Source organism: Balaenoptera ricei, chromosome 4 (assembly GCF_028023285.1).
Source record: "Balaenoptera ricei isolate mBalRic1 chromosome 4, mBalRic1.hap2, whole genome shotgun sequence".
In the NCBI taxonomy this organism is placed as follows: Eukaryota; Metazoa; Chordata; class Mammalia; order Artiodactyla; family Balaenopteridae; genus Balaenoptera; species Balaenoptera ricei.
In genome coordinates this window covers 22268991-22294676 of record NC_082642.1, presented here as the reverse complement: position 1 = coordinate 22294676, position 25686 = coordinate 22268991, and the positions used below count along the sequence as shown (strand labels likewise).

General features: G+C 50.7%; 1 protein-coding gene across 1 annotated transcript in view; it reads left to right on the top strand.

Moving 5' to 3' along the window:
- EPHB1 (EPH receptor B1) overlaps positions 1–25686 on the top strand; it is a 420917-nt gene that overhangs the window by 134227 nt on the left and 261004 nt on the right. The window contains exon 3 of the mRNA XM_059920279.1: positions 19747–20428. Coding sequence (XP_059776262.1) covers positions 19747–20428 — 682 coding nt within the window. The remainder of the gene's footprint in view (positions 1–19746; positions 20429–25686) is intronic.

The window sequence follows — 25686 nt, the reverse complement described above, 5'->3', positions numbered from 1 at the left end:
GGCAGGAGAAAACCAAGAGGTGGTCTTCTCACGGAAGCCAAGGGAGGAGGCATCAAGGAGGAAGTGGGGCAAAAGTACTGCTGGGTGTTGCATGTTTCCACTGGGCTTGGTAACAAGGACCCTGTTGGTGACCCGTGCTGATGGCTTCAGAGGGGACCAGGCTCAGAAGCCAGAAATCAGGGCGTTGAAGGGTCAGTGGGAGGTGTGGAGATGGAAGCAGCAGCTTGTGAGGAGAGAGAATACAGAGCATGGGGGGCGGAGGGAACGGGGGGCTGTGGGCGTGGGTGCCTTTCAGGGGATGGGACTCCTTTGCTGTTGAAATGGCAGTGCAGTGACCGGGTGCCTTCAGAGAGATGGGCGTGCTCAGGATTGGAGACAGAAGCCATCAAAGAGAAAAGTTTTTCAACTTCCTACCTTCTCTCTGAGGCTGGAGGGGAGGTTTGGAGAGTGGAGGTGGGGAGTCTTTTCTTTTTTTTCTTTCTTCCTTCGTATTATCAACAAGCATTGGCCAGAAATTTTAAACAATGTGTGTGATAAAATACTTTCCCCTGCCCACATGCCACTACCACTGCAGAGGGGATTGAGAGCCAGGGAGTCGGAGAAGGGAGAATGCTTAAATCCAGAGTAGGACAGCCAGGCTTGAATCCCAGCTCTGATGTTTACTAGCTGTGTGACCTTGGGTGAGTTACTCCACTTCACTGAACCTTCGTCTTCCTACTTGTGAACTGAGTACCATACAAGTTCAGGCATTATTGATAGCTTTACACAGGTTATGAGGTAGGGAGTCTTGAGTAGCAGGTTTTAGGAGGGAGGAAAAGGTGTGAAGTAACTGCCACTGCTGGTGACTTGGAGAGAGGCTGGATTTGTCTGGAAGCAATGTGGCTGGAATAAGGGCCTAGCTGAGGTCGAGGCCGTGTGTTTGTGACGGCCCTGATCAGGTGTACCTGGCGGCAGAGTCACCCTGAGTTATGGCTGTGCAAGAATGGTGGGTCTGGAGGGTCAGGGGCTGAGGACGTTGGCAGCAGGGGGTCGGCATCTTGCAGCGTGGCATCGACCCCACGAGAAGAAGAGTGAAGCCAGGAGGGACTGACCATGTGACAAAGTACGGGGGCCCAGATGAGGGTCTTGGTGAGACTGGAGGAGGACCGGAGGTTGTGGCCTTGAGTCAGGGCTTAGATTTAAGACAAACAGAGTACTTCTGGGTGATGAAGGGGTCCAGAGAATGGGGCCAGGGCCGGGCATTTGAGAAGTCAGGAGGCTGGGTGGGTGGTCCACATCTTCCTGGGATCCAGTGGGGGAGGAAATTGCCCCCACAACCCCAGAAAGGGGACAAAGGCCTCAGATGGTCCCTGCAGTCAGGATACCATGCATGCGTAAGATGTTGAAGGGTGGGCGGGCATTGTTCTGGTAGCCTGTGGGTCTCCAGGGAACTGGGTTGGCCTCATCCAGAAGAGGCACCATGATTCTGCCAGGGGGTACAGCTGGCATTTCAATGAACCCTATCCACAGTGCACTGTCTGTGAGGTGGGCTCCCCAGAGAGAGACCAAGAGACTTCCTTTTATAGGGTCACTAGGTATCTTCACCCCTGTACTTGAGGACTGCCAGATGTGGGAAGGAGTTGGACTGCCCACCCACACATAGCCCGCAAATTGTTTTCAGCTATATTGCTGGAAAGTGGATTATAATATTACGTGTCAAAAGCAGAAAGTATTTCTGTTCAAATGGCAAAATGTTGCTTTATAATCTAATTGCAGCTTTAATTTAAAGCCTTTAGTTTTAACCCGAATCAGAGGCCACCTGGTGAGCAGAGGGAGAAAGTAACAAATACATTTCTAAAGTAACAAATGCCAGGGAGGGGCTGAGGTACCATCAGAGGGCATCCTGGGACCCTCACCCATGACCCTGCTGACCTCACCTTCCTCCCTCAGGCTGCCTTCAGTTACCTCTCCCAAACCCTTGTTTCTAGCCCTGCTCCGGAAGGGTCCTGACCTTCAATTTCAGGAGCTCTGGGCAGCGGGGGAGCTCCGAGAGGTCCTGTGATCAAACCCTCGGTGCTGTGCTCGGCCACCGGCAGAGCTCAGTAAGTGCTAGTCTTCATGGTCGCGTGGTCCATCTTAGCAGTCCGCCCCAGTTCCTAGATGCTGCCTGGCCCTCTCCACCGTTTTCCTTTTCCACTGCCCTCCCTCCTTGCGTCACTCTCTGTCCCTCAAGTGTCAGCTCCGTTCTCCTCCCCTCAGGGAGCCCTCCTGGACGCCCCTCCCCACCAGGACTCTGTGGTGGAGGTCCTCTTCTTAAAGCAGAGGGCTTGGTGCCGACTTCTAATGTACTGTCCATAAGCCTGTGTTGATGTGCGCTTTCTCCCACCGGCCAGAGAATGGAGTAGCTTCATCTCTGTCCCTGGTGCCCAGCACTGGTCCAGCAGGGGACAGGCTCCAGTAAATGTCTGTTGACCAAATAAATGAGGAAGGACTGGAGCATTCATGATACTTCCCTGCATCTTCAACCCAGGGTTCTGAATTTAGGAGATGCTCAATTTAGCATGTTTGTTGTAGGCCTCTCAATACCCAATTGATTGTCCATATCTTTTTAAAGAAGCTAATTAGTGATGCAGATGGAGCCACCTCTCCTGAGATGAGCATGAGAGAGGAGACGAGGACACCCACCGGAAGGTCCCAGTTGCTTTCAGACACTGGCTGTGGTGGATTAGGAAGGTGAGCCTGGGTCCCTCTGATAGTGAGGCTTCTTCAACTTGCTTGCTGGAAATCCAAGCAAGCCCTTTTACTTTCACAGAGTTTTGCCAGGGCTCACTGGCTATTTGCATGTGGGCGGCCAATGACCTCTGTATGTGTAGGTTTCTGTGTCTGTGGGATGTGTGGCCCCCGTGTGACCATCTACAGATCCTGAGTTACCTTCAAAGAGCGCTCCACGGGCTTCCAGACTGCAACTCCATCTGTGCTGCCCTTTGAAACCACCTTCACAGCCCATGACATGCTCTGTTCTCTACTTTAATATTGGCAAATCTTCATCATGGGAAGTGGGGGAGGTTGATCGAAGAACGATGGAAAAGGAGTCTGGAGCCAAGCCTGATGAGCCTTCAGGATGAACAGGCTGAGTGTGTGCGTGCCTGTGCTCCATGTGTGTGTGCACATGTGTATATGTATGTGTCTGTGCATCTGTGTGTATATATATATGTGATATGTGTGTTTCATGTGTGTGTATCCAGGTACATGTATGTATATATATGTGTATGTGTCTGTGTATATATGTGCATCCGAGTATTTCTATGTGATATATGTGTGTATTTCTATGTGATGTGATGTGTGTGTGTGTGTGTGTGTGTGTGTGTGTATGAAGTTAAATGAGCTTATTTCACCTTATGCCTCTGCAAGCAGTTCCCACAGTTCTGGAAAAATCTTAAATGATGGGAGGATTATTGGACTAAGTGGAGAGCTTCCAGGGAGGCCAGTGTGAAGGGAACAACCTTCATCTGAATGCCTGTGTCTGATAAATTAACTCCCCACACAGGATGCACGCCCATGAGAGCGGTGCACCGGGGTCTTCCTCCCTCACAGCCCTCCTTGTCCATGTGGAGACCCTCCTGGCAGCCTCCTGTCTCCTTGTCTGTCAGATCCAGGCACCCTCGCCAGCTGCCCACCTCCTGGGAATAAGGACAGCACGCTCTGGAGAGAAATCCACCCTAATAACATCCCATTCGTTCCAAGGCCAAGCAAAATCAATTGCAATTTAGCTGGTCTGCTGGGTGAGAGGTTCATGGAGCAGTGAAGGCCTCAGGCCTTGACATCAAATAACCTGGCTCCCGTTCCCGCCCTGCAGCTCCCTGGCTGCGTGATCGTGGGCCCGTCATGCAGACTCCTTCAGTCCCGGTTTCCTCCTCTGCTCAGCAGAGTGAGGATGGGAACTGTTCCATACATGAAACCATGTCGGTGAAAAGTTTTCCTGGGTAAACACTCAGGAAGTGTTAGCGTAGTACTCACCCTCTGGAGGTCTGGATTTTCTCTTTTCTTCCTTTGATGACTCAATCATGCTAATTAAGACAGAAAAGTCTGAGCTAAATTAGGCAACTCCAAGAGACATTTAACTCTGGGCAAAATGATTCTGTGAATGGAGTTGTGCGGTTTTTGAATTTCCGGCCATGCCAGGGGCAGGCAGGCAGGGCGGGACAGAGTTGGTCATCCTTTCTCAGACTGGTACCCCTGCCTGGGACTTGGGGGCGTTGGACCTGGTTGCTGATTGCTAGGAGCCACACTTTTGTATCAGTCAGGGCTTCCTGGTGGCCAGGGACAGCAAAGCGTAAGTCAATCTTAAGGAAGGTATCTTGGCTCATGTAAATGAATGGTCCAGTGGCTGATGTGGCTTCATGTGTGGCTGGTCCAGATCCTTAGGATCAATGTCTCTCTCTCTCTTCCCACCCCCTTTTTCCTCTCTCTACTCCCCTGGTGTTGGCTCCATGCTGGGGCTCCTCTTGGTCATAAGAAGTCTGCAGAGGCTCCCGCCCCTACAACCACATCCATCCGTGTCCCCTGGGGAAGACCAAGCACCTCCTCCCGGTCCCCCCAGCAGAAGCCCTGGAATTAGCCCTGAATGGGCCTGACTGGATCAGTTTGACTCCCGTGCCTGCCCTGATCCAGTCCCTGCATCCAGGAAGTACTGAATGGTACTCCCAGGTCCTGTGTTCCAACCCCGTGTTGTGCTGAGCCCACCAGAAGCCTTGGGCTGACAGGCTGGAGGGAGTAATTCCCCAGAAGGAATCGGGATGTGGGTACCAGAGAACTGAACAGGTGCTCGGCAGAGAAAGAGGAAATCTAACACTGTATCACAGGCCCCATGTGCTTTACAGCCAGGCGTGCGTGCATCAATCCTCACAACAGCCCCGTTTTACAGATGAGGAAACTGAGGCACAGAACAGCTGTTAAATTGCCTCTGGTCACATGGCTAGAAAGCGCCAGTTCTAACATCCAGCCTGCTCTCCTGCTGGCAACCAGGCTGTACCCTCTTTCCCAGTGAAATGCTACAGTGTCTCCAGAGGGTGGCTTCCAAAGGAACTGCCAGCTTGAGTTGCTGAGGGTTCCTTGAATTCAGGTTCGGTATCTAAAAGGTTTTTCTCACAGTTCAGGACATGGGTGGTATCCTTTCCCTGAGCTGTTACCCAGGAATTAGTACTGCTTTCTCCTCTGGGAGGGGCCCTGCCTCCCAGCAGGTGGGCCTCTGACCTCCCTGCTCCCTCTCCCCTTCCCACCCCTCCCCTGCCCTCTTCAGGTAAACCCCTGAGATAAGTCAGAGCTCCCACCCTGGGCCTCCCACCCACTCTTTATCTTTTTCTCTCGCTACCAAAAGGCCTGTAATTAGGAAACATTAGCAGGCTCAAAACAGCTTTCATACCTGAAACATCCTCTGTAATTGCACTCAGCAGTGCTCTTCTCTGGCTATTAATGTCACTTTTATGAAACAATGAGGAACAAAACACCCCAAGGCACTTAAAACATTTTTTTTTATATAATATGTGTCTTTTAGGAATGGAAGTTTAAAATCACCTGCTTGACAGAGAGAGTGATAGACAAAGGCCTGGGGGCTCAGGACAGAGCCACGGGGCGGGACCCTGGGGAGGTGGAAGGCGCTCCACGGGGTTCAGACGCTGCTCTGGGAAGTGTGACAGCCGTGGGGTGGGTTGGCCGAGGCTGGTGGATCCCAGGGGAGGAGAGGTGGGCTGGACAAGGGCACAGTTCTGCTTGGCTTCATCTTGTGTGGTTGCTGTCTGTCATAGGGCTTTTATATGAGCTCTTTTCTGTGGGCACGTGTATGCCTTTGACAGAGAGGTGACTAGAATGTTACAGATGACCAGTGTCATTGGTTAGAATATGAATTATTACATTGAGTAGAATATTAATCATTGCACTGGTTGCAGAAATGCTAGAGAACCGTTGACCGAAACTGCCTGCCTGGGCCAGGCATGATGATAGCCACTTGCACGAGTTGCATCGAAGCAAGAGGTACTGATAAGGAACACGGTGCTGCCGTGAGAACTAACCGGAGAATTCGGGAGGGGCCAAAAGGAGGGAGGAGACGCCAGTCCCTATGTCCTGCTCTAACCTCCCAGAATCCTTCGCGTTGGAATCCATCTTGGCTGAGAGATGCGCGCACCAGGGGAAGGACACTGAGTCAGACGAAATATGGGCCAAGCAAGATGACTGGCCAGAGACAACCTGGAAACTAACCCCGTTACCATAAAACTGGTGACAGCCAGTCACGTGACAGAGCAGTTCTCCTGGTTTCCCTTACCCTGCTGCTCTCCGCCCAGGCGCCCCTTCCCAATAAAGTCTCTTGCTTTGACAGTGCGTGTGTCTCCTTGGACAATTAATTTACGAGTGTTAGACAAGAGCCCATTCTTGGGCCCTGCAGGGGTCCGCCTTCCTGAAACAGAAATACATCGGGTATGACTGCATATATGTGTGTGTGGGGGGGGGGAAGGATGTGGGTGGAGTGGAGAGAGAGATTGACTGAGGGAGAGATGCTTCTCCAAGTTGATGTGTTAAAGAACTTTGGGAGTTGTGGTGGTTCACCAGAACCTTACTGTCTGGCAGATTGATTTTCTTGCTCTTGGAAATGCCTTGCAGACTCATTCATCAGCGGAGCAGGAGATATTTCTGTCCGCAAACTCTGGGAGGGAACCCCAGAGGTCACCCAGTCCCCCTCCCCCTCTCAGAGGCAGGCTTAACCCTCATTTGTCCGGACAGATAGGTGTCTTTTCTCTAAAACCTCCCCTAGGATGGCAAATCCCTGGCACGCCCCTTGTCCCAACCCTGGAAACCTTTCTCCAACTGACATGTGAGGCAGGCTGAAGACCAGCTGCCTGGTGACAGGTCTTCTCAGGTTGAAGGCTGGAGTGGCCCTCGGGGCCCTGGAAGGAAACGGGGCTCCTGACACAGGCACCAGGATGCAGCTGAGGGGGGTCCGCAGGGGCACGTTGCCCTGACAGCCCGAACGCACAGCTCCCCAGTGGTCTCGCTGGTGAAGGAAAGAAATACATTACAGGGGAGGACGAAGCATTAGAAGGAAGGTGAGGCGGAGTTAAGAGGCCTGGAGAAGATGGACAGGAGGAAAACGGACTGAGAAGGGGCATCAGGGTGGGCAAAAGACATGGATCTTCTGGCTCTGGAAGGACAAGCCAAGCTTGTGTGGGAACAGGGCAGCCCTGGGGGTACACCCTTGGCCTTACCTCCAGCTACGGCCCAAGGGAGAAGAATCCTTTGGCCTGAATCCCACTGTACTTCCCGTAGCATCAAGGAGCAAACCCAGGATTTGCAATCTAATATGCTGGGTTTATTTCCATTTTCCTCTGAGTTCTTTAACTTCTCTGAGCCCATCTTCTGCCTCTGTCACATGGGTAATGTAAGATCTTATTTACAAAGTGGTTGACAGCATAAATTGTGTTTACCTTCTTTGGAAACACCAAAGCTTAGTCAATACCACTTGCCCTGACTAGTGCTAGTGGTCTCAGTGATTCTTGTCTGAGGGACTTAACTTGCACGGGATGAGGGTAGGAATTGATGGGTGAGGGGGCCCCTGAGATGCAAGATCAGATTTCCAGTCTTTCTGTCAGGCTGTGGCTCTGGCGAGAATACCACCAGAGGGTGCACCCTGTTATTACTCATAGCGCTTTTATTAGGAATAGTGATAACTACTGCTACTACTAGTTACTGTTAATTAAGTACCAGCTGTGTACCAGGCACTGAACATCACTTGTATCACTTTGCTGAATTCTCACCAGGACCCCGCAAGCCAGGGGGGTATTTCTCCCATTTTACAGAGCAGACACTGAGGCTCGGGGCAATGATCCAAAGTCACAGGACTGCTTAGGGGTTTTGCCGAGACTGACCCCAGGCCTGTCTGACTACAGAGCTCACTCCTGTACTTGTACTTCTGCCCCTGGATGAGAGTGAGGAAGGGTGAGTCAAACATTGTTGAGAAACCAGAGAACAGGGGGCAAGGAGAGGAAGAAGTTTCCCAGTTTTCTACAAAGGGAAAGGGTAGGTTTGACAGTGAAACGTACACACGTTAAGCGCCCATGAATTGCTTTTTAAAGCAGGCTGTTTGGGGAGGGGTGGAGCAAGCGCTGTGTGATGTGTGGGGTTTGGGGGCAGAGCAGCAAGCCCAGGAAGAGCCTTGAGGGCGCAGCCCTGTTCCCGGGGCAGGTGAGGCCTGGCCAGGGAGCCAGAGGAGGACACAGGTGGTCCCTGGGGATGGCTGGTTCCAGATGGTGATGGAGGAGCCTGTGGTCAGCTCCCGCCCCCAGGCCTTGGCAAATGCTCAGGAAGTGAGGACTCCTGGGAAGGGAGAGAGGTGAGGGGCCTCCGTGAGCTGCTGTTTCCCATCCAGTGGCCCCCGTGTCAGTTCGGCTGACCCAGCCGCTCCTGCGGGTGAGGTGCTCCTCTGCTAACAGAATGGGGGGCGTCTAGTCGTGGCACACCCTCATCACCATACGTACTGTCCCACTCACCACTCTTCCTGGTGGAGAGAGGCATGCCCAGCACATTTCCCAGTGTCACAAAGGACAACCACGTGAAAGATGTTGGAGTCAAGATTCAGCCGTATCTTGCTCAGTGAGAGCTCCGTCTTCAAACTGACATGGTCAGTGGTAATGGTCCACACTTGCGTTTAGGTGTAAATGGGTCACTGTGAGAAACAAGCCAGGGGTGACCCGGGTAGGCAGTGCCTCAGGTGGTGGGAACTTCCGTGTGGCTGGCCACATATTCATGGGGACTGACCACAAGATGCAGGTTCAGGAAAGGCAGGGGCAAGTCACAGGTGATTGTGGTCTCATTGCATGCTGTGCCGGCCTGAGCACATCTACAGAAATGGGCTTATTCTGGGAGCAGAGTTTTGAAAGGGACAATGGACCCGGAGTGGTGCCTAGTGGGGGGTGATGCCTAGTGAGGGGTGATGCCTAGTGGGGGTAGTGCCTAGAGGAGGGTGGTACCTAGTGGGGGGTGTTTCCTAGTGGGGGGTGACCAGTGATCGTGTCATTCAGAGAATGTTGGGGGACCTGGGAACCTCAGCCCAGCAGCAGTCTGAAGCAAAGTCCAGGAGGCAAAAGCATGAGATCAAAGTCCTCCCCAGGCTTCCCAGGACCAAGCTCCAGCAGCCACAGTCCCTCAAAGTGGATCACACACAGTGACCACATTCCCAGAGTTGGGGAGGGGACAGGATGGAAGGGAGTGTGTCCCCTTCCCAGGTCAGATTTGATTTTCCTGCACCCTGAGAATGGGAATGATGCCAGGAGCTCCTCTAGGAAGGCCAGTCTCTTCCTCCCCCGTGGCTTGCTCCCTTGTCTCCAGGACAGCTGCAGCTGGCCACAGCCAGCCTGCCCACACTCAATCAAAACTCTCTGCACTCATGGAATGAAGAGCCCATCTCCTTGGCCTGTAACCCAGCGTGCTGGCCTTGGCTATGTGTGCTGAGCGGAAATCCCTCCAGGCTGCAGGGAAATGCCATCAGTCTCTCCCAGGGGTAACTGCTCCTCATCAATGGAGACCAGGCCTGGGCAGAGCAGTTCCAGGCCGGGGGGGTGCCTGGGGCCCGCAGCTCCCGCCCCTGCCTTGTTCGACAAGGCCTTGTTGGACAGCAGTGGGGACTGCATTCAACCGACAGCTTAAGATAATCACATGTGTGAGGCGCTGGGATAATGACAGCTGAATACCCTGCCACCGTTGCCATAGTGACCAGCCAAGCACTGGTTCCCTCCTTTTTTTTCTTTCTTATTTTCTGGGCCTCCTTGTTATAGTGCTGGCTGGTGGGGGGGTGGTGAGTTTGGGAAATGGGAAAGAGGAGGAAAGGGGGAGGGGAGACCCAAGAGGGGCAGCCCATTATATGCTCTTTAAATACCCCAGCTGGAGGTGTTTTAAATCTCAACAGAGACAGAGAGAAACAGTGTCTTAATCCCCAGCTCCCTGTGAATTATTTAAAAGGGATCTTGTCAGAAGGATGAATTTGTCACTGTTTCAGTGTCAACAGCAGCGGCAGCTGTCATAATGGCCGAGGACCCCACTCCAGGCAGGGCCTGGTACCAAATGCTGCTGCCTGGTGGAAGTTACAGTGGCCCCGGTGCTGTGGACAAGGAGCCCCCACCCGAGGCACAAGCCTTCAGTGTTTCTCCTGGCGTGCTGAGAGACTGGGCTGTGAAATGTGCCAGGATGCCGAGATGCAAGCCATCTGGACCTCGGGCCGGCTGGCCTTGCCCTCTGTTAATGTGGCTCCCATGGCCCATAGCCATGGCGTCTCTGTGTAGTGAGGGGCGCTCCCTGGCTGGGAGTGGGCTGACTAGAGCTTATACGGCATTTGATGGGTGGGCATATACCCAAGGGAGGGCACATGGGCCCCACCTGGGCCACAGCCAGCGCCCCCAACTACACACACACACACACACACACACACACACACACACATGCACACCCAGGCATGCATGCACACATGTACATACGTATGGGCACATATGCACACGTGCACACACCAAAGATGATGCACAGGTGCAGACAACTAGACAGACAGGAGAGAGTCGTAGATCATACACATCACGGAGGGAGAGCAAGACTTTCAAGGAAAAATGCCTGGTGCTCAGAGAGATGTGCTCAGAGGGCTGATAGCCACAACTTGCAGGGGCCTCTTATTCAGGTTGAAGTACTTCAGGTGCATTACCACGTTTAATCCTCACAGCCATCTGGTGAGGTAGGTACCCTGAGTATCCCTGTGTTAGAGAAGGAAACCGAGGCTCAGGGAGGTTTAAAGACATGTCCATGGTCACAGGGCTGGGTCTGGCTGACTCCAGAGTCTGTGCATTGAACTTCTGAGCTAAGCCAGGGGTCACCATGACCTCTGGGGTTCAGGGTTAGGCAGGGTGACAGCAGTGCTTCTTCATCCCAACCCTTTGCTGCTCAGCACAAAAATCTCCTTCCGAACAACCTGGGTATGTTATGCTTGGGACCATTTCTCTCACTCCCACCTCGACACGGTATTTCTTGCATTTTTCCACCATCCAAGTTTCCAGAAGGATTTTGTGGAGATTTATAGAGACCACCTTGGGAAACAATAAGTATGTTTTCCATACTCTAATCTTTCCATATTCTAATTGTGTCTGTCACCCCTATCCCCTGCTCTTCTGCATCTTATGCACCCTTTAGAAAATGCATCGCTTTGTGCCCTTTCGAGGCTCTGGGCTCTCAGAAGCAGTGCCTGCCCCAAGCCTTGGCACACCACATAGGGCCATGGTGATGACCAGGGGCCAACGTGTCCTCCCAGCCCAGTACATCAGGAGGTAAATGAAGCATACTGGGAGGTGAGCCGGGGCTCACAGCCCTCGGGGGACCCACTGAGTACATGGCCGCCTTGCTCGGTTGGTGTACTAAATGGTAGATCCCTCTGGGCTTGTAGGAATTTATGCCCCATGGACCACGTTTTACATTTTAATTAGCCCTCAAGCTTGTCTAGTATCCAAACTCTTTCAGGCTTAGTTTACTGTCTACACAGGAGCTGTGTTCTTGGGATCCAGGATGATTGGCGGTGGTGGCCCCAGCCCTGCCCGAGCCATCTGCTGTCCTGAAGAATCTCTGGCTTCCTGTGGGCTCTGTGAAGTCGTGTGTGGCCCAGGCCTCAATGGGCTTCTCTTCTTGTTCAGAGAGCAGCCATCTCTTACTGGGAGCCTGAAAGCAGGTCGCTGGGTTTCCCCTGATTGAGCAGTGCCATGGGAGTTAGGGTCCTACGGGGTGTGGTGATGGCGACTGTTTGCAAAATAGCAGGTTCCTGCAAACAAAAGTTTGTGCCCAAATGCAAGCTGAGTGGGAGCAAAGCCTGTGATGTGTGTCCAATTTTGTCTCCCTGTGGTCTGGTGGCTGACAGTGGCCCAGGGACTGCCTGGCTGAGGGAAGGGGGCCCATGCTGAAACCTGCCCAGAGGCAGCCCTGGAGATTCCAGGAGGGGTGGGGAGAAGGCTGCTGGCTGCCCCTCTGGGTCTGTAAGGAGACCGAGTTCAGCCCTTTAGTCCCTGCAGTTTCTGCTGACGGAAGGGTAGGATTATTTATCTAAAACGGAGGAGATGATTTCCACACCCTGACGCGTCAGCCAGAGCAGGATGCTCAGGTTAGCATAACAGCGGTGCTGCTGCTGATGGTAATGATAATAGCTGCTACTTAGTGAATGGTGGTTGCTTGCAGGCTCAGTGCTAGGTGATTTCTTACCTAGGTGATGATCTTTCAGTCCTCGTGACACACTGCAGGGTAAAGAGCATTTTGCAGATGAGGAAACGGAAGCTCGGAAAGCTGTGTGTGGTTGCAGAGCTGTAACTGGCAAAGGTGGGGTCCGCCTGCCCCGCGGCCACTTCTCCTGCCTCCCCTCCTCCCACTTTCCCCCTGCCCTATGCCGCTTGGCAGCTGCCCCGGCATCCTGGCTTTCTCGGCAACATGCCGGCAACACTCTTCCGCCAGAGAGTCTGTTCTTGTTCCCTGAGCCTGGGGTGCTTCTTCCACCTGTGCCCTCCAGGCTGGGGGCTCCTGAGTGTCATTCAGATCGCTACCCAAAAGGAGGCCTCTGACGACCCCACTGCCAGCTGTCACTCGCTAACCCCTTACCTGCTCCTCAGTAGTATTTAACACTGTTCAACTTTATACTATTAATTGGTTTGCTTGTTCATCTTCTGGTTTGCTCCATTAGATTATCAGGCCCATGGGAGCAGGACTTTGTCTCTTAGTCGCTGCTGTGTCACCAACACCTAAGACCACTACTTGGGGATGTAGTAGGTGCTCAATTCTTTATTTTAAAAATGAGTTAAATAAACTGGTTTGGAAACAAATCAGAAGAGCCTCTTGTTAGACTGATAGAGGCCCAAATGCCAATTTCAGTGATTTCTGTCCTCACCTTAAATAGCAGTGTCCAGAGGAGCACCCCTTCCTGGACAGGCCCTGTGCAAGTGGCTTGTTCTCAGCAGCTGCTGTGATGCAGCACCACGGCAGCCACTGGGCGCTCTGGGAGGGGCAGCGTCGGCCCAGGGAGGTGCAGCAGTCCAAGGAAGGGCCAGCGATCATAGATCTTTCCAGAACTCCATGCTTGGGACTGTCTTCAGCGGCATAAGTAGCATCAGCTCCCTCTTCTTAACTTCATTTTATGGTGGTTCTTCATTTTTGACCAAGAACTAGTATTTCTTAGCTTGCTCATCCATCTGACTCATCAGATTGGGCTCCAGAGGACCTTTGCCTGCTTCCGAAATCCAAACCCACCCTTGGGGGATAAAGAATGTGTTAGTGTTTCTGAAGGTTGTTCTAGAAGGGCAGTGTCGATTGACCAGTGAGTGGAGTTCATGGCAGTGGTTCTGAAGGAGAACAGTGTGTTCTATACACACATATGCGCACAATCGGCCAGACAGCAAATGCCAGCAGGCACTCGGGGGCTACTCCAGAGCCACAGACCTGCAGGTTCTGACTCCAACAAGCCAGTCTGAGAAACTGAGATCTTGGAGGAACCTACAGGGGTCTTTATCATACATCAAAGTCCTGATCTGAAAGCCTGAACAAGTGCTTTCTAATGGGTGTCATTGTTTTCTTCATTATGTTTATCTCAAGGACAGGTGGTCCATTGGCATCAATAATAATGCCCTTTCAAAGGTTGTTAATATTCTGCTGGTTGTGCAAGGCTGCTTTGTTTCTTCTTCTCCCAGGGACAAGTTAGCCTGGTGGCACCTGCTATAAGTCCCCAGCCAAGGACCAGGGGCTGAGGAACAGACCAGGAACTTGCTCATTCCCTCAATTTGTCAGTATGTACGGAGGGCTAGGCACTGGGAATATCAGGAGGTCCCTAACACAGTCCAGCCTTCTAGGGGGCAAGTCCACGTTGGGGAGGGTGGGTGGAGGTTGGATTTGTGAGACTGCAGCAGGACTGCAGAGAGCAAGGAGGTGAGTTCCAGGAGGTTACGAGGAGATATCCAGCAGGCAGCTGGATAAACAAGTCTGAGCACTGGGAAGAGGTGATGTACCGCATGGTGGTTGCAGCCTTGTGTGTGGTTGAGATCACCCAGGATAAAAAGTGAGAGGAGAAGGGAGTAAGGGTAGAGCCCCAAGAAACCTGCGGATTTCACTGGTCCCAGACATCGCTGAATAAAAACGTCATCATGTAATACCAGTGTTGCAAAGCTAAATGCACAGAATCATTTCGCTGTCCGGCAGAACTAATAAATTAGTCAAAACATAATTCCCTGTCCTCAAGGAGCTCACATCCTGGTAGCGGAAACCAAAGCAATTAACGGATCGTTCAAAGCAGTGTATTATCAAATGCTAAATTGTGTGGAACAGCTCAACCATACTTGAAGCATTGGGGAAGATGGTAGCTGAATATAAGCTGGGAAGGCATCATGGGAGAAATAAGACTTGAGGCCCCTCAAAGGAAAGGCTGCTGAGAGCGTTAGGCTCCGCCACCCATCAGCTGCCTGACTCCGGGCCACTGTTGTGTCTCTGGGCCTCAGTATGCCCATTTGTCAACAAAAGGTCTTGGTCAACACGACCTATAGTGGCTTCCAGCCAGGTTGTTATTCTCCGGTTCTGTGTCTTGGAGGAGTTGAGATGGGAAGAGGATGGGGTAGAAGAAAGGCTTCAGAACATTAGCAACAATATCAGGAGACAAAAATGGGCACCGTCTCTGAGTGATGGGAGAGGATGTGGCCCTGGCTTGAGCCCTGGCTGTCTCTTGCCTGGTCTGCTGTCATTACGCTCTGACCAAACAGCAGGCCAGGGCATGAGTCCAGGCATGAGGTAATGCTAGCCCTAGTGCATGGCCACGGAAAGCAAGAAAGAGGCCAGACAGGAGGAACTTCTTTCCGGAAGAAATGGCAAATTGTGGTGACAAATTGGGCACGAAGTTGCCAGGGGCATACTGTTTGTGGATAATAGAGACCAGGCCAGCATTGTTGGGTGTTGAGGTGTAGGCTGGACCAGAAAACAAAGAGTGTTTTTCAGAAAAAACTATGTTAGTTATTAGTTACATGTCATAAAATTTACTCGTTTTAAGTGTACAATTCAGTGATTTCCAGTACATCTACAGAATTGTGTAATCATCACCACAATCCCATTTTAGAACATTTCCATCACCCCCAAAAAGATTTTTCATGCCATTTGCAGTCACTCTCCTTTCCCATCCACGGTCTCAGGGAAATACTAACACTTTTCTGTCTATAGATTTGCCTTTTCTGGACATTTTATGTAAATGGGACCCTGCAGTATGTGGTCTTTTGTGTCTGGCTTCTTTCACTGGGCATCACATTTTAGAGATTGTTGCATGTACCAGTGCTTCCTTCTTTTTTTATTTCCAAATAGTACTCCATCGTATGGCTACATCACATCATTTCTGTCATACCAATTAAAAATGTATGGAGCTGAACTGATCAATCTGTTCATTTATGGCTCCTGAGTTTCATGTCATAATTACTATACTTACATTGTCTCCATAGATTCTTTTCGTATTTTTATGGTTTCATTTTTAATGTTTAAATCTTTGATTCACTGAGAATATTTTTCTGGAGTAAGGTAGGAAATATGGATGCAAAATTATGTGTTCTTTTCCAGATGGCTACCCAGCTATTACAACAGTTTTAAAAAATGATTCACCTTTTCCCCACTGATTTGAGTTGTGGCCAACCTTTTAAATGTTGAGAGAAACTATTGATTTGACATCTAAAAAATTCCACCAGTTACACTGCCACCGATAGGCTTGGGAGTGGCCTTTTCTCTACATTCTTATGGAGACTTGATATCTTTTTAATTTTGTGCCAATGTGATAAGCAAATTACGGTGGTTTGTTGTTTTACTGGGAGGAGATAATTATAGAAAGGAACACAGGAGGCAGTGTGTCAGATGCCTAGAAGTGGAGGCTGAGAAGCTGCCACTGAACGGAGACCTTTCGTATGAATTTAGCTTTGGAACAGGCAGTGAGAATGCGTCACAGAGACTGGAGCCAGCACAGGTCTTGGGTAGAAGAAATTGGGTCTGAATATCAATGCGGTCATATATCCAATACTGGCGAAACTTCCCCTTTTTAAGGATCTGGGAAGCGGTGTGCCCGGGGACATAGGGTACCTCAAAGCCTGGCTGGGGAGGCAGGCCTGATGCATGAAAGGGTGTTAAGGGAACACACGGCCCCTTGGGTCTGGTTAAAGCAGCCTCTCTCTGTCCCTCCCCATCCCCCCTCCCCCACCTCGGCTGATGAAAGCTTAGAGCTTCTGCTGCTCCAAGATATATTTTCAGTGTCCACTGGTCTGGTCCATCCCACCATCATCTCTCACCTGGACTAGGGCAGTGATGTACATGTCCCGCTCATGCACTCGTCCAACCCAGTCTCTACTTTGCATCAGAGAAATCTTTTAAAAACTCAGCTCTGATCACCTGATTTTCCTCCTTAAAACTCATCAATACCTTCTAGTTACCCTCAGGATGAAATTCGAAGTTCTCCACCAGACTCATCCTCTCCCCAGTCTTCTTCCTGCCACCTCCAGTTTTTTATGACTCTTCATTCCTCAATGGTGCCAGGACACTTTTCCCACCACAGGGCCTTTGCACTTGCTGTTCCTGGGCCTCGATGCTCTGCCCCTTCTCTGCCCCTCTCTGCCCCCAGCAGATGCACACTTTTCCTGGCTAACTTCTATCCATCCGTCCCTCTCAACTTGGAGGGTCTTCTCTGCCAGACCTCTGTATATCAAGTACACCCCCCTCACTTGGCATCCTGAAATTTTTCCTCACAGCAGTTAGCACAATTGTAATAATTTAGTTATTTTAATAACCATTTGTCTAATTTCTGTTTCTCTCACTAGATTATAAGCTTCATATTTCTGCATCCCCAGTGGCTAATGGAATGCCTGGCATAAAGTTGGCATTCAATAAATATTTTTTTCATTGGTGGATGAATGAGGTAGAACTATAAAGCAATGACACTGATTCCAAGTATCATAAACAAATAATAATGTCTGTCCTCCCTGCTGGGAATGCTATTCCACCCTCATCTCGATTTCCCCAAATCTTCTCTTTCAAGGCCCCCAATCCTAACTGCCACTAACTTGGAGAGCATTTGTACCTCCTCCAGCCCCCTCTGATTGCTATGTTTCCAACCCCCGTACCACCCGCGGGCAGGAGAAGAATGAAAAAAGGAAAGAAAAAGACTCCATCATGGCCTTTTCCTGAACAGCGAGGAGTTATTTTCCTTTCTCTCAGTTTCTCTCTACTCTTTCCCTTTGAATATACAGCTGTATTCCCCCTAATTTGCTTTGATCGCTCCCTTAGGAGTTGTCATGGAATCAATTAGATCCGTAGATTTTTATGACTCCAGGTCACCCAGTATGATTCCTCATTTTACAGATGAGAAAACTGAGGCCCAGAGAGGTTAATGTTTGAAACAATTACCTCGTTGGGTCTTATAATACCAATCAGTGTCATTTTCTAAGATAAATGTTCTCAATATTCCAGCTCCACAGGAGAGTAAATCCTCATTCTGTCTGTTTAAGGGTGTACTGGTGGTGATAGTCTCAGTGCTAAGGTGAGCCCCCAAAGGTGGACTTCCTGTCCTGCTCCCACACAGCAGAGCTGCATTAGTCTTGGGTGGGTCAAGGTCCCCACCCTAATTGGGACCCCAGGCTTCACCTGTGCATTGACAAAGGAGCCCCATGTTTGTGCTGAGACCTCATGCAGCCCAATGAAATGATGGATCATGAGACCTGCTGTGTTTAAACAATTGCAGAACAGCAAAAAAAATCCTTTCCTTCCCTCAGAAGTCATGTAGGGTCAACTGGGAAAATGTAATTTCAAAACAGCCATGGGAGAGAGGCCTGAAAATTTGAACTGAAACAACTGTCAGCAATGACTTCTCCCTAATGTATTTGCTTTCTGGTTCCAAAAAAACAGGCAAGCAGAATATAACTTTAACGAACACATTTAAATAGAACATAACACAATCTAAAGAAGGAATAAAACGTGGTTCCTCAACATCTAGAGATTCAATAAGAAATGAAGCAAGGTCTAGGTGCAGCTGGCTCTGTGCGAGGATCCCGGAAGGAGCCCACCAGCTAGAGAGGGAACGGGGCCCCCTGAGAGTTCTGGGAGGGGCCTGGGGAGAAGGAGTGGCCATGGGGTCACTGTACAGGCCTGGGTGGGCGGGGCCAGCTCTCCACGTACCCATCTTTCCTCTGCACCATGCCTGGTCTTCAGAAGCCCCGGTACAAGTTTAAAGGACAGCCTTGCTTTGCCCTCCTGCTCCTACAGATAATTAATTCTGTGCAAGAAGAAATTCTGGTATATTTCCCACGTACACTTGATTAGCTTTTAGCTCTTTTAATAAAGAATTCTAATTTATATATTTCAAGTCCACACTGTGAATAATAAGCAATTAACACAATATTTAAAGAAATGGCACTTGTTTGGTTTCTTTTGTCACCACTGCTAAACAGTCAAGGACCTTGATCTATTTTCTCTTTTCACTTTAGAAGTTGAATTTCTTCTGCTCCTTATTTACTTCTTTAGCAAACACATTGGAACCTCCTGGGAAGACCCCCAGTTCTTGAGGTCAGGGTCCTGAGAGCTCCCCAGTATGGGCAGCTGCTTCATCTCCCAGCACAAGGAAGTAAGAATGACCCAGCAACTCTTCTTTGACCCCTGCCCCAGAGTGGCTCATTAAGGAAGCTGTGTCTTTATGGACCCCCTCCCCTTACTGCCTGTTACTGAAATAAGTTACTAGGTGAATTTCTTTGGCCATTCACAGCACTTGTTTCTAGTTCCTCTCTTTCCCATCTCCTTTATGGCCATGTGACCACGGGTGAATTGCGTGGTGTCTTTTCACCTGTAAATTGAGGATGATAATCTAGTTGTATGGGGAACTGTTGAGACTATTGAGAGATATCACTTACTAAATGCATTTTTCCTCCTCTCCTTCGAATCTACAGGACTGCTAAAAATGAGAGCTCTCTTTTCCAACATGAATCACAATAGTCTCTCCCTTATTAAGAAGCTTTCCTTATTCCCTAAGTAACCCCCTCCAACATTCTCTTCCATCACATCTTTGTTTGATGTGTGTGCACAATGACACTTAATTTGCTTCATTAAGGATCTCTCTTAGTATCTCTACTCTCATCCACTTCACAGTCTAACTCTTTCAGAGATTGATGTTATAAAACAAAAGTTTATGTGAATCTAAGTTTATTGAACAATTCTGAAAAGCTTTATATTCATATGCTTTTTGGAGATATAAAATAGTTTCACCACAATAAAGAAATTAGGTTCAGAAATGAGAATTTCCCAGGTGAGGGTGTCATGTGGTCAGACCCGTAGTACACAGAGTGACTGTTGAGAGCAGAGGCAGTGGCATTGAAGATGAAAGTGCCTACCATTGCACGGGGCTAAGAGCTGCAGGTGGTCCCTTGGATGTAATGAGTCATTGTCACAATGAGAGCTGTGGGTTAGATGAAGGGAGGTTTTCTAGGGTGAAGTCTGTTATATTTTGGAATGGGCTGCAGAGAAGTCTTCCGAAGTCTTCTTATAAGGAGACCTTTAAAAGCAAGTTCAAGTTAGGTGCGTTCATTTCTCAAGTCAAGCAGCCAGACTGGTGAGCTCGTAAGGCCCCCTCCAGTGCCAGGCTTCTCCTCCGCTCTGCCTCTCCTTGTCTTCTTACTCTCTATTTTGTGTTTTTCATGTGTGTGCCTGGACTGCTTGGTACAGTGGGAAGAAGTCAGTGGCTATGATGAAAACCTGAACACCATCCGCACCTACCAGGTGTGTAATGTCTTCGAGCCCAACCAGAACAACTGGCTGCTCACCACCTTCATCAACCGGCGGGGGGCCCATCGCATCTACACGGAGATGCGCTTCACTGTGAGGGACTGCAGCAGCCTCCCCAACGTTCCAGGCTCCTGCAAGGAGACCTTCAACTTGTACTACTACGAGACTGACTCTGTCATTGCCACCAAGAAGTCGGCCTTCTGGTCCGAAGCCCCTTACCTCAAAGTGGACACCATTGCTGCAGATGAGAGCTTCTCCCAGGTGGACTTCGGGGGAAGGTTGATGAAGGTCAACACAGAAGTCAGGAGCTTTGGGCCTCTTACACGGAATGGTTTTTATCTTGCTTTCCAGGATTATGGAGCCTGTATGTCTCTCCTTTCTGTCCGTGTCTTCTTCAAAAAGTGTCCTAGCATTGTGCAAAATTTTGCAGTGTTCCCAGAGACCATGACTGGGGCGGAAAGCACATCTTTGGTGATTGCTCGGGGCACGTGCATCCCCAATGCAGAGGAAGTGGACGTGCCTATCAAACTCTACTGCAACGGGGACGGGGAGTGGATGGTGCCCATCGGGCGCTGCACCTGTAAGCCTGGCTATGAGCCTGAGAACAGCGTGGCCTGCAAGGGTAAGCCCTGAGGCTCTTGAGGCCTCTACTTCCTGCCCTCCTGGGGCAGGGCCGAGTCAGCAAAGGTCCCTGCCTCCAGCTCGGGATCATAAAGGAACAAAAGAGCCTAATGGCTTCTTCTAAAGTTCTGGGGGGAAACTCCATCTCCAGTGCTAGGCCTGATGATTTTCCAGTTGTGTTCAACTGGATATCCATATTTATGGTGGGGGGAAGAGATGAGGAGAATTCCAAATGGTGGATAATAACTTAATAACCTCTCAGGTATATTTAGTTTTGGGGACACTGGCACTCATATTCTCTTTCTCTCTCTCTTTCTCCCCCTTTCAGACACACAGACACACACACAAACCCACACACCTGCATCCAGTCCAGCCCCGTGCTCTGAGGCGTGGATTATTTGGGTTGTCATAGATAAGTCACTCAAGGGTAACTGAGAAATGACTGAATTTGGAAAATATTTTCGTTCATTTCAGTCCAGCTCCCACAGCACTCAGCTTGGTACCGAACCCATGTAGCTCATTAACTCAAAGCCCCCTGGTTTGGTTGTCTTCCTCCAGGGTCTCAGTGCCAGGCTCTGGGGCAGGAATGGGGTCTAGCGTTAGTAGGTCCTGGAAGGAGGTGAAGCTGTTGGAATCGGGGTGGGACAGTACTGTGTGTTCTATTACCTTTGCTTTGGGATGATACAGAGTGATGGCGACTGTGCAGATGGGGGTGTCAGGGTACCCTGTGCTCACATTGACCCTCCTCAGTCCAGGAGAGCACATGTGCAATACATGGCAATAAACGTGCTGAACTGGCTTGAGACTCGATCTTCTCTGGGAGTTAATAGAGGGGTCTAGAGGGTCCATGGCTCGTCTGTTGCCTGAGTACATGGAAGCTGAACAGGAGGGAATCCAAAGTTGGGGAAGAGAAGATTGTTTTCCTTTATCTTTTGCTTGTGGCTTTCAAAGCTTCAGATTCTTTCAAGAGCAAGGCTTCCCATATGGACCTCAGAAACCACCTTGACCCTAACTCCTTACTAGGGTTGCCCCAGTCCTTTGGGGACAAGATGGAGGTGGGGGGGGGCTGTGGTTGCTCCTTCTTCTCCATCATGAGCCTCATGCCAGCTGTCCCCCGTCATCATCCCCACTCTGCCTGAGCATCAGAACATCCCTTGCGTGTCTCCTTCCCCACTTACCTCGCTCGCCAAACAACACCTGCAGGCAAAGCACCAGGCACAGGATTGCTAATGCCCACCTGCTCTGCGATCCTTTGGACTCAGCTAATTGCCTGGGCTGGGGCACTCACACAGCCTTTCTGAGGCCTGCTGAGAGCGGAGAGCTGTGCCTTTGTGTCTTTATTTGGTTTCTTGGTTATGGTACCCATGATGGATGATGTGGAAACTGGGGGGAGAGAGTGCCAGATCAAGTGATGAATCAACGCAGACAGGTTTAAAACCAACCCAGCCTGGTCCCACAGCGCTCCTCTTTGTCCCATTGTTTTGGGGTGGGAGGGAGGTGCCCTCTTGGGCATGTGTCAGGGTCTGAGTGGAGACCCAGGCCCCAGGCTGAGTTCTTAAAGGCGCAGATGCGGCAGCTGCCTGGCATGCTCGCAATAGCACGGGTGATTTCTCCAGGCTTCAAAGGGTTGCCACACTGCACTTGCTGGCTGGGGCCCTCTTGTTTCTTATTATTTCCTGAGCAGAACGGCAGGAACCAGAGCAAGCATTGATTGGTTCTGATTTAATTGGGACTCTGGGAACAGCCTCTCATTTCTCTGGGCTAATTGGAACTTTTCTCTTTTGGGGGGTTCTTGTGTCCCCGTTGCTTGTCCGTCACCTCCTGTGGTTGTCCTGGGAGGGCCTATGGGGACAAATATGTAAATCCAAGTGGTTACTTTCCATCCTCCTTACTCAGCCCCACCTTCCTCCCGACTTTTGGTGGATGTTCCTGATCTAGAGCTGTCATGAACCTGACCTGACTTCACAAACTACTTGTTGCAAACTCACTGGAACCTGGAGGAGATGGGGAGCCCAGGACATCATCACTTTGCCATTTCAGAGGCACAGGCAGCCACATTTTGGTGGCATTTCTAAGAGCAGAGAGTGGCAAGCCAGGCGGCATCATGGGTCCTGCAGCCCAGCGGCCTGGCTGAGCTCAGTGCCCTAGAAAGGCAGAAAAGCACCTTTTCTTCTGTCTCAAGAACTTTAAGCTGAATCTTCCAAATTCTTTGACCTTGGCTCTGCTGGTAACCCGGGCTTGATGGCTGAGCCTGACCTCCCTCCCCAGGGCTCATAGCAAGGGGCTGCCCGGGGAGGTAAAGGAGCCTGGGGCATAGATGGTGATCTTGGGAGGATTCTGCACCCTTTGGATGGGGATGGGCAGTGCACGGTGAGGTACTTGTAACTAGTCCTTGGGGTGTATCTTCAAGAGAAGGTGCTCAATTCATTTTGGATGCTCATGCTGGGGGGTGTCAGGTGGGCACTGTGGCCCTTCACAGCAGTTCTGGGGTGGCTTGCCTAGTACAGGCAATTCTCCTGAGGCAAGAAGCATGGAGATTGGTGGATGCAATAGAGACCTGTAGGTGAGAAAGTCTTGTGAGTCTCCAACAGCTGTCCCGGTAGGACTGGAGAAAGAAGGCAAGCTGCTCTCTCCCAATACAGCCCTGAGAATTGATGCCCTGGAGATGCCCGGCTGGGAGAAACCTGGATGGTTCTGTGATTCACAGTTATGTTGATCTGATTAACTTTCTTTTCCGGATATTTGAATCTGAACCTCTGCATGTGTCGAATCTATGGGGTGACAGAAAGAATATCTTTTGTATTGTTTTTCTGGCAGTTCAGACTTTCATCACAGGCAAGAATCTTATTCTGACTTTTCGCTTTGCATCTGCTAAACCCTCTCCTGTCAAAGACATGGTGACCAGTTTCTTGGTTTTGCAGAGGCATCTGGGGACCAATTAGGCAGCTCAACCAGCAAAGAGTGGTCCTGGCCTAGGGCTGTTCCTGTTGTGAGGAGGGAAGGTGCTGGAAGGAGGGGGTGGCAAGCAGAGGAAGCCGTAAGAGGAGCTTGCACATCAGGCTGTGCAGCAAGCGGCTCACACACTTTCTAGAGGTCTCCATGGCCCAAGGCCTGTTCCGGACTCATCCTTTCTGCACACATAGGTTGGACTGATCAGGCAGAATCACAGCAGCCTGTTGACCCCACCAGTGACTCTGACCCCATCATGCATTTATGTCTGTGAAATTGTTAATTACTAGGAAAATGGCCCATATGCTCCACTTTCAAGTTTTATGCTCTTAGTTTAGCAGATTAATGAGAAATCATGGCTTTGTCTTTCCCCACCTGCATGCCTTCCCTGCTCAGGTTGATGGCTAAGTCCATTCTCTTTGTGAGTCCCTGTAGCCTAACTGTCCCTGGGCCAGGGAGGCCAAGAGCTGGTGCTTGGCAAGCTCCCTCTGTGCTGTGGAGCCTAAAATGTTGCATCAGCTAAAGTTGGTCTCAGGGGTCAGCTAAGATCATTCCAACTCTGGATGTTGGCAGGGCCTTGGCAGCTCCTGAAGAAGGACAGAGCTGTTCTCAGCTGTTCTCTGTCCCTCGCTTGGTGTCTCTTCTGCCCCTTAGCATCCATCAAAGGCCTGCCTTGGGCCCTACAACCTCATGGGCACTGTCTGTGCAGCCCTTCCCCCCCGCCCCCCGCCCCGCTCCTCGGCCACACTTCCCTGCCCCTCCCCCAGGTCTCTTCTTCCCTCCTTCCCTCCCTCCAAATGGGGACTCTTTTCCTTGGTAATTTCCCACCTACATGTAAATTCCTTCATGCCTGGAAACCCAAGGGACATTTTGAACCTTTCAACAGTTTCGACACCTTTGTCAACCTGAGCAGCCGAGATGAGCCAATCTATAAGCCTGGGGGAGTCAAGACAAAAAATCTGCAGGGTTAGAAGGGGGAGAAAAATGTGTCTAATTTAGCTCCTCTTGGAAAAAAGAAGTTTCTGGGCCTATTTCCACCTCCCTTCATCCTGGGTGTCGAAAGAGAAACTAGGGGCCTGTCAGAGCGCGCGCGCGTGCGTGTGTGTGTGTGTGTGTGTGGTGCTGTGCTGGTGGCTGCATTCAGGGGCACTGAGGAACCTTTTCTGCTCTTCTCTCTGGCCCATCAGCTGTTGGCTGGCGACTGAGAGGAAGGCCACAACCTAGACGCCTCCTCTCAAGCCCCAGGGAGACCCGCTCTGCTCAGGGCTGGGGGAGGCCAGGGTCATTAACACCGCAGCCCTGTAAGATGAGCTTCATGATAGGATTGCCCAACGGGCTACTTCATTGAGAAACCTCTCAGGCCTCCACAGTGGCCCTGCCCAGCGCCCTCCAGAGAGGCCTCCTATGTAATTGGCTGGATGTAATGGGCTGTGACACCAGCATGAGCAACAGTAAACAGAGCTGGAAGGATGCCCTCTGCCTCACCGACTCCAGCACACGGGGCAGGGGTGCGTGGTCCCAGACTCTGGTGGCGGCAGGGGACAGCAAGGAGAACAGGGGAGAGGGGCAGCTCTGGGTTCCAAACCCCCTTGTGCTCTGCATCGCCCCTTCTGCTTTTGAAGGACAGGGGTAGAAGCACCCAAATACAAGCAATCATGATTCTCCCAGGTCAGTGCTAGCGTAAAGAGAATGTTCTGGGCATGATAGCTGTCCTGGGTAGAAGTCCATGACTTAGTAAATATTATCAAAGATGATGACGAAGGCACCATACAGTCATTATTGAGTCGGTGTGGGCAGTGGAGACATCACGGGGTGAGCAGTTCAGCTGGGGCCCTGGGCCCACCACTACTGCCCCATGAAGAACCATCGAGCCTGAAACAGCCCAAGCCGGGGGGTGGCGGTGAGGGTGGGGTTGGGAGTGGGCAGGATACGGAGAGACCATCTATTCTGACTGCCTCATTTATCCATGGAGAGAGGGCGGCCAGAGAGCATCTCTGGATACCAATCCAGGGAGCCCTGTTGGGTAATGTCAGAGCTGGGATCAGACCCAGGTCTGGGAGGCCACCATCTGCCTCTGCTTCCGAGTCTGGTTTTTGTTGAAATTAACCGTCCTTGGACGCACAACATGTGCTCCAGGAATATCCACCCCCTCTCAGCTGTTTTCCCATGGACGCTTTCTCTGTGTCTGTGTCGTCCCCTGTTTTATCTTGGGTCCAGGCGCTCCGTGGAGCTGTGCTCTACGGTCATACATTTCCGCACCGTACAGCACAGGGCTCCACGTTGACTACCCGCATCTTATTTTTAATCTTT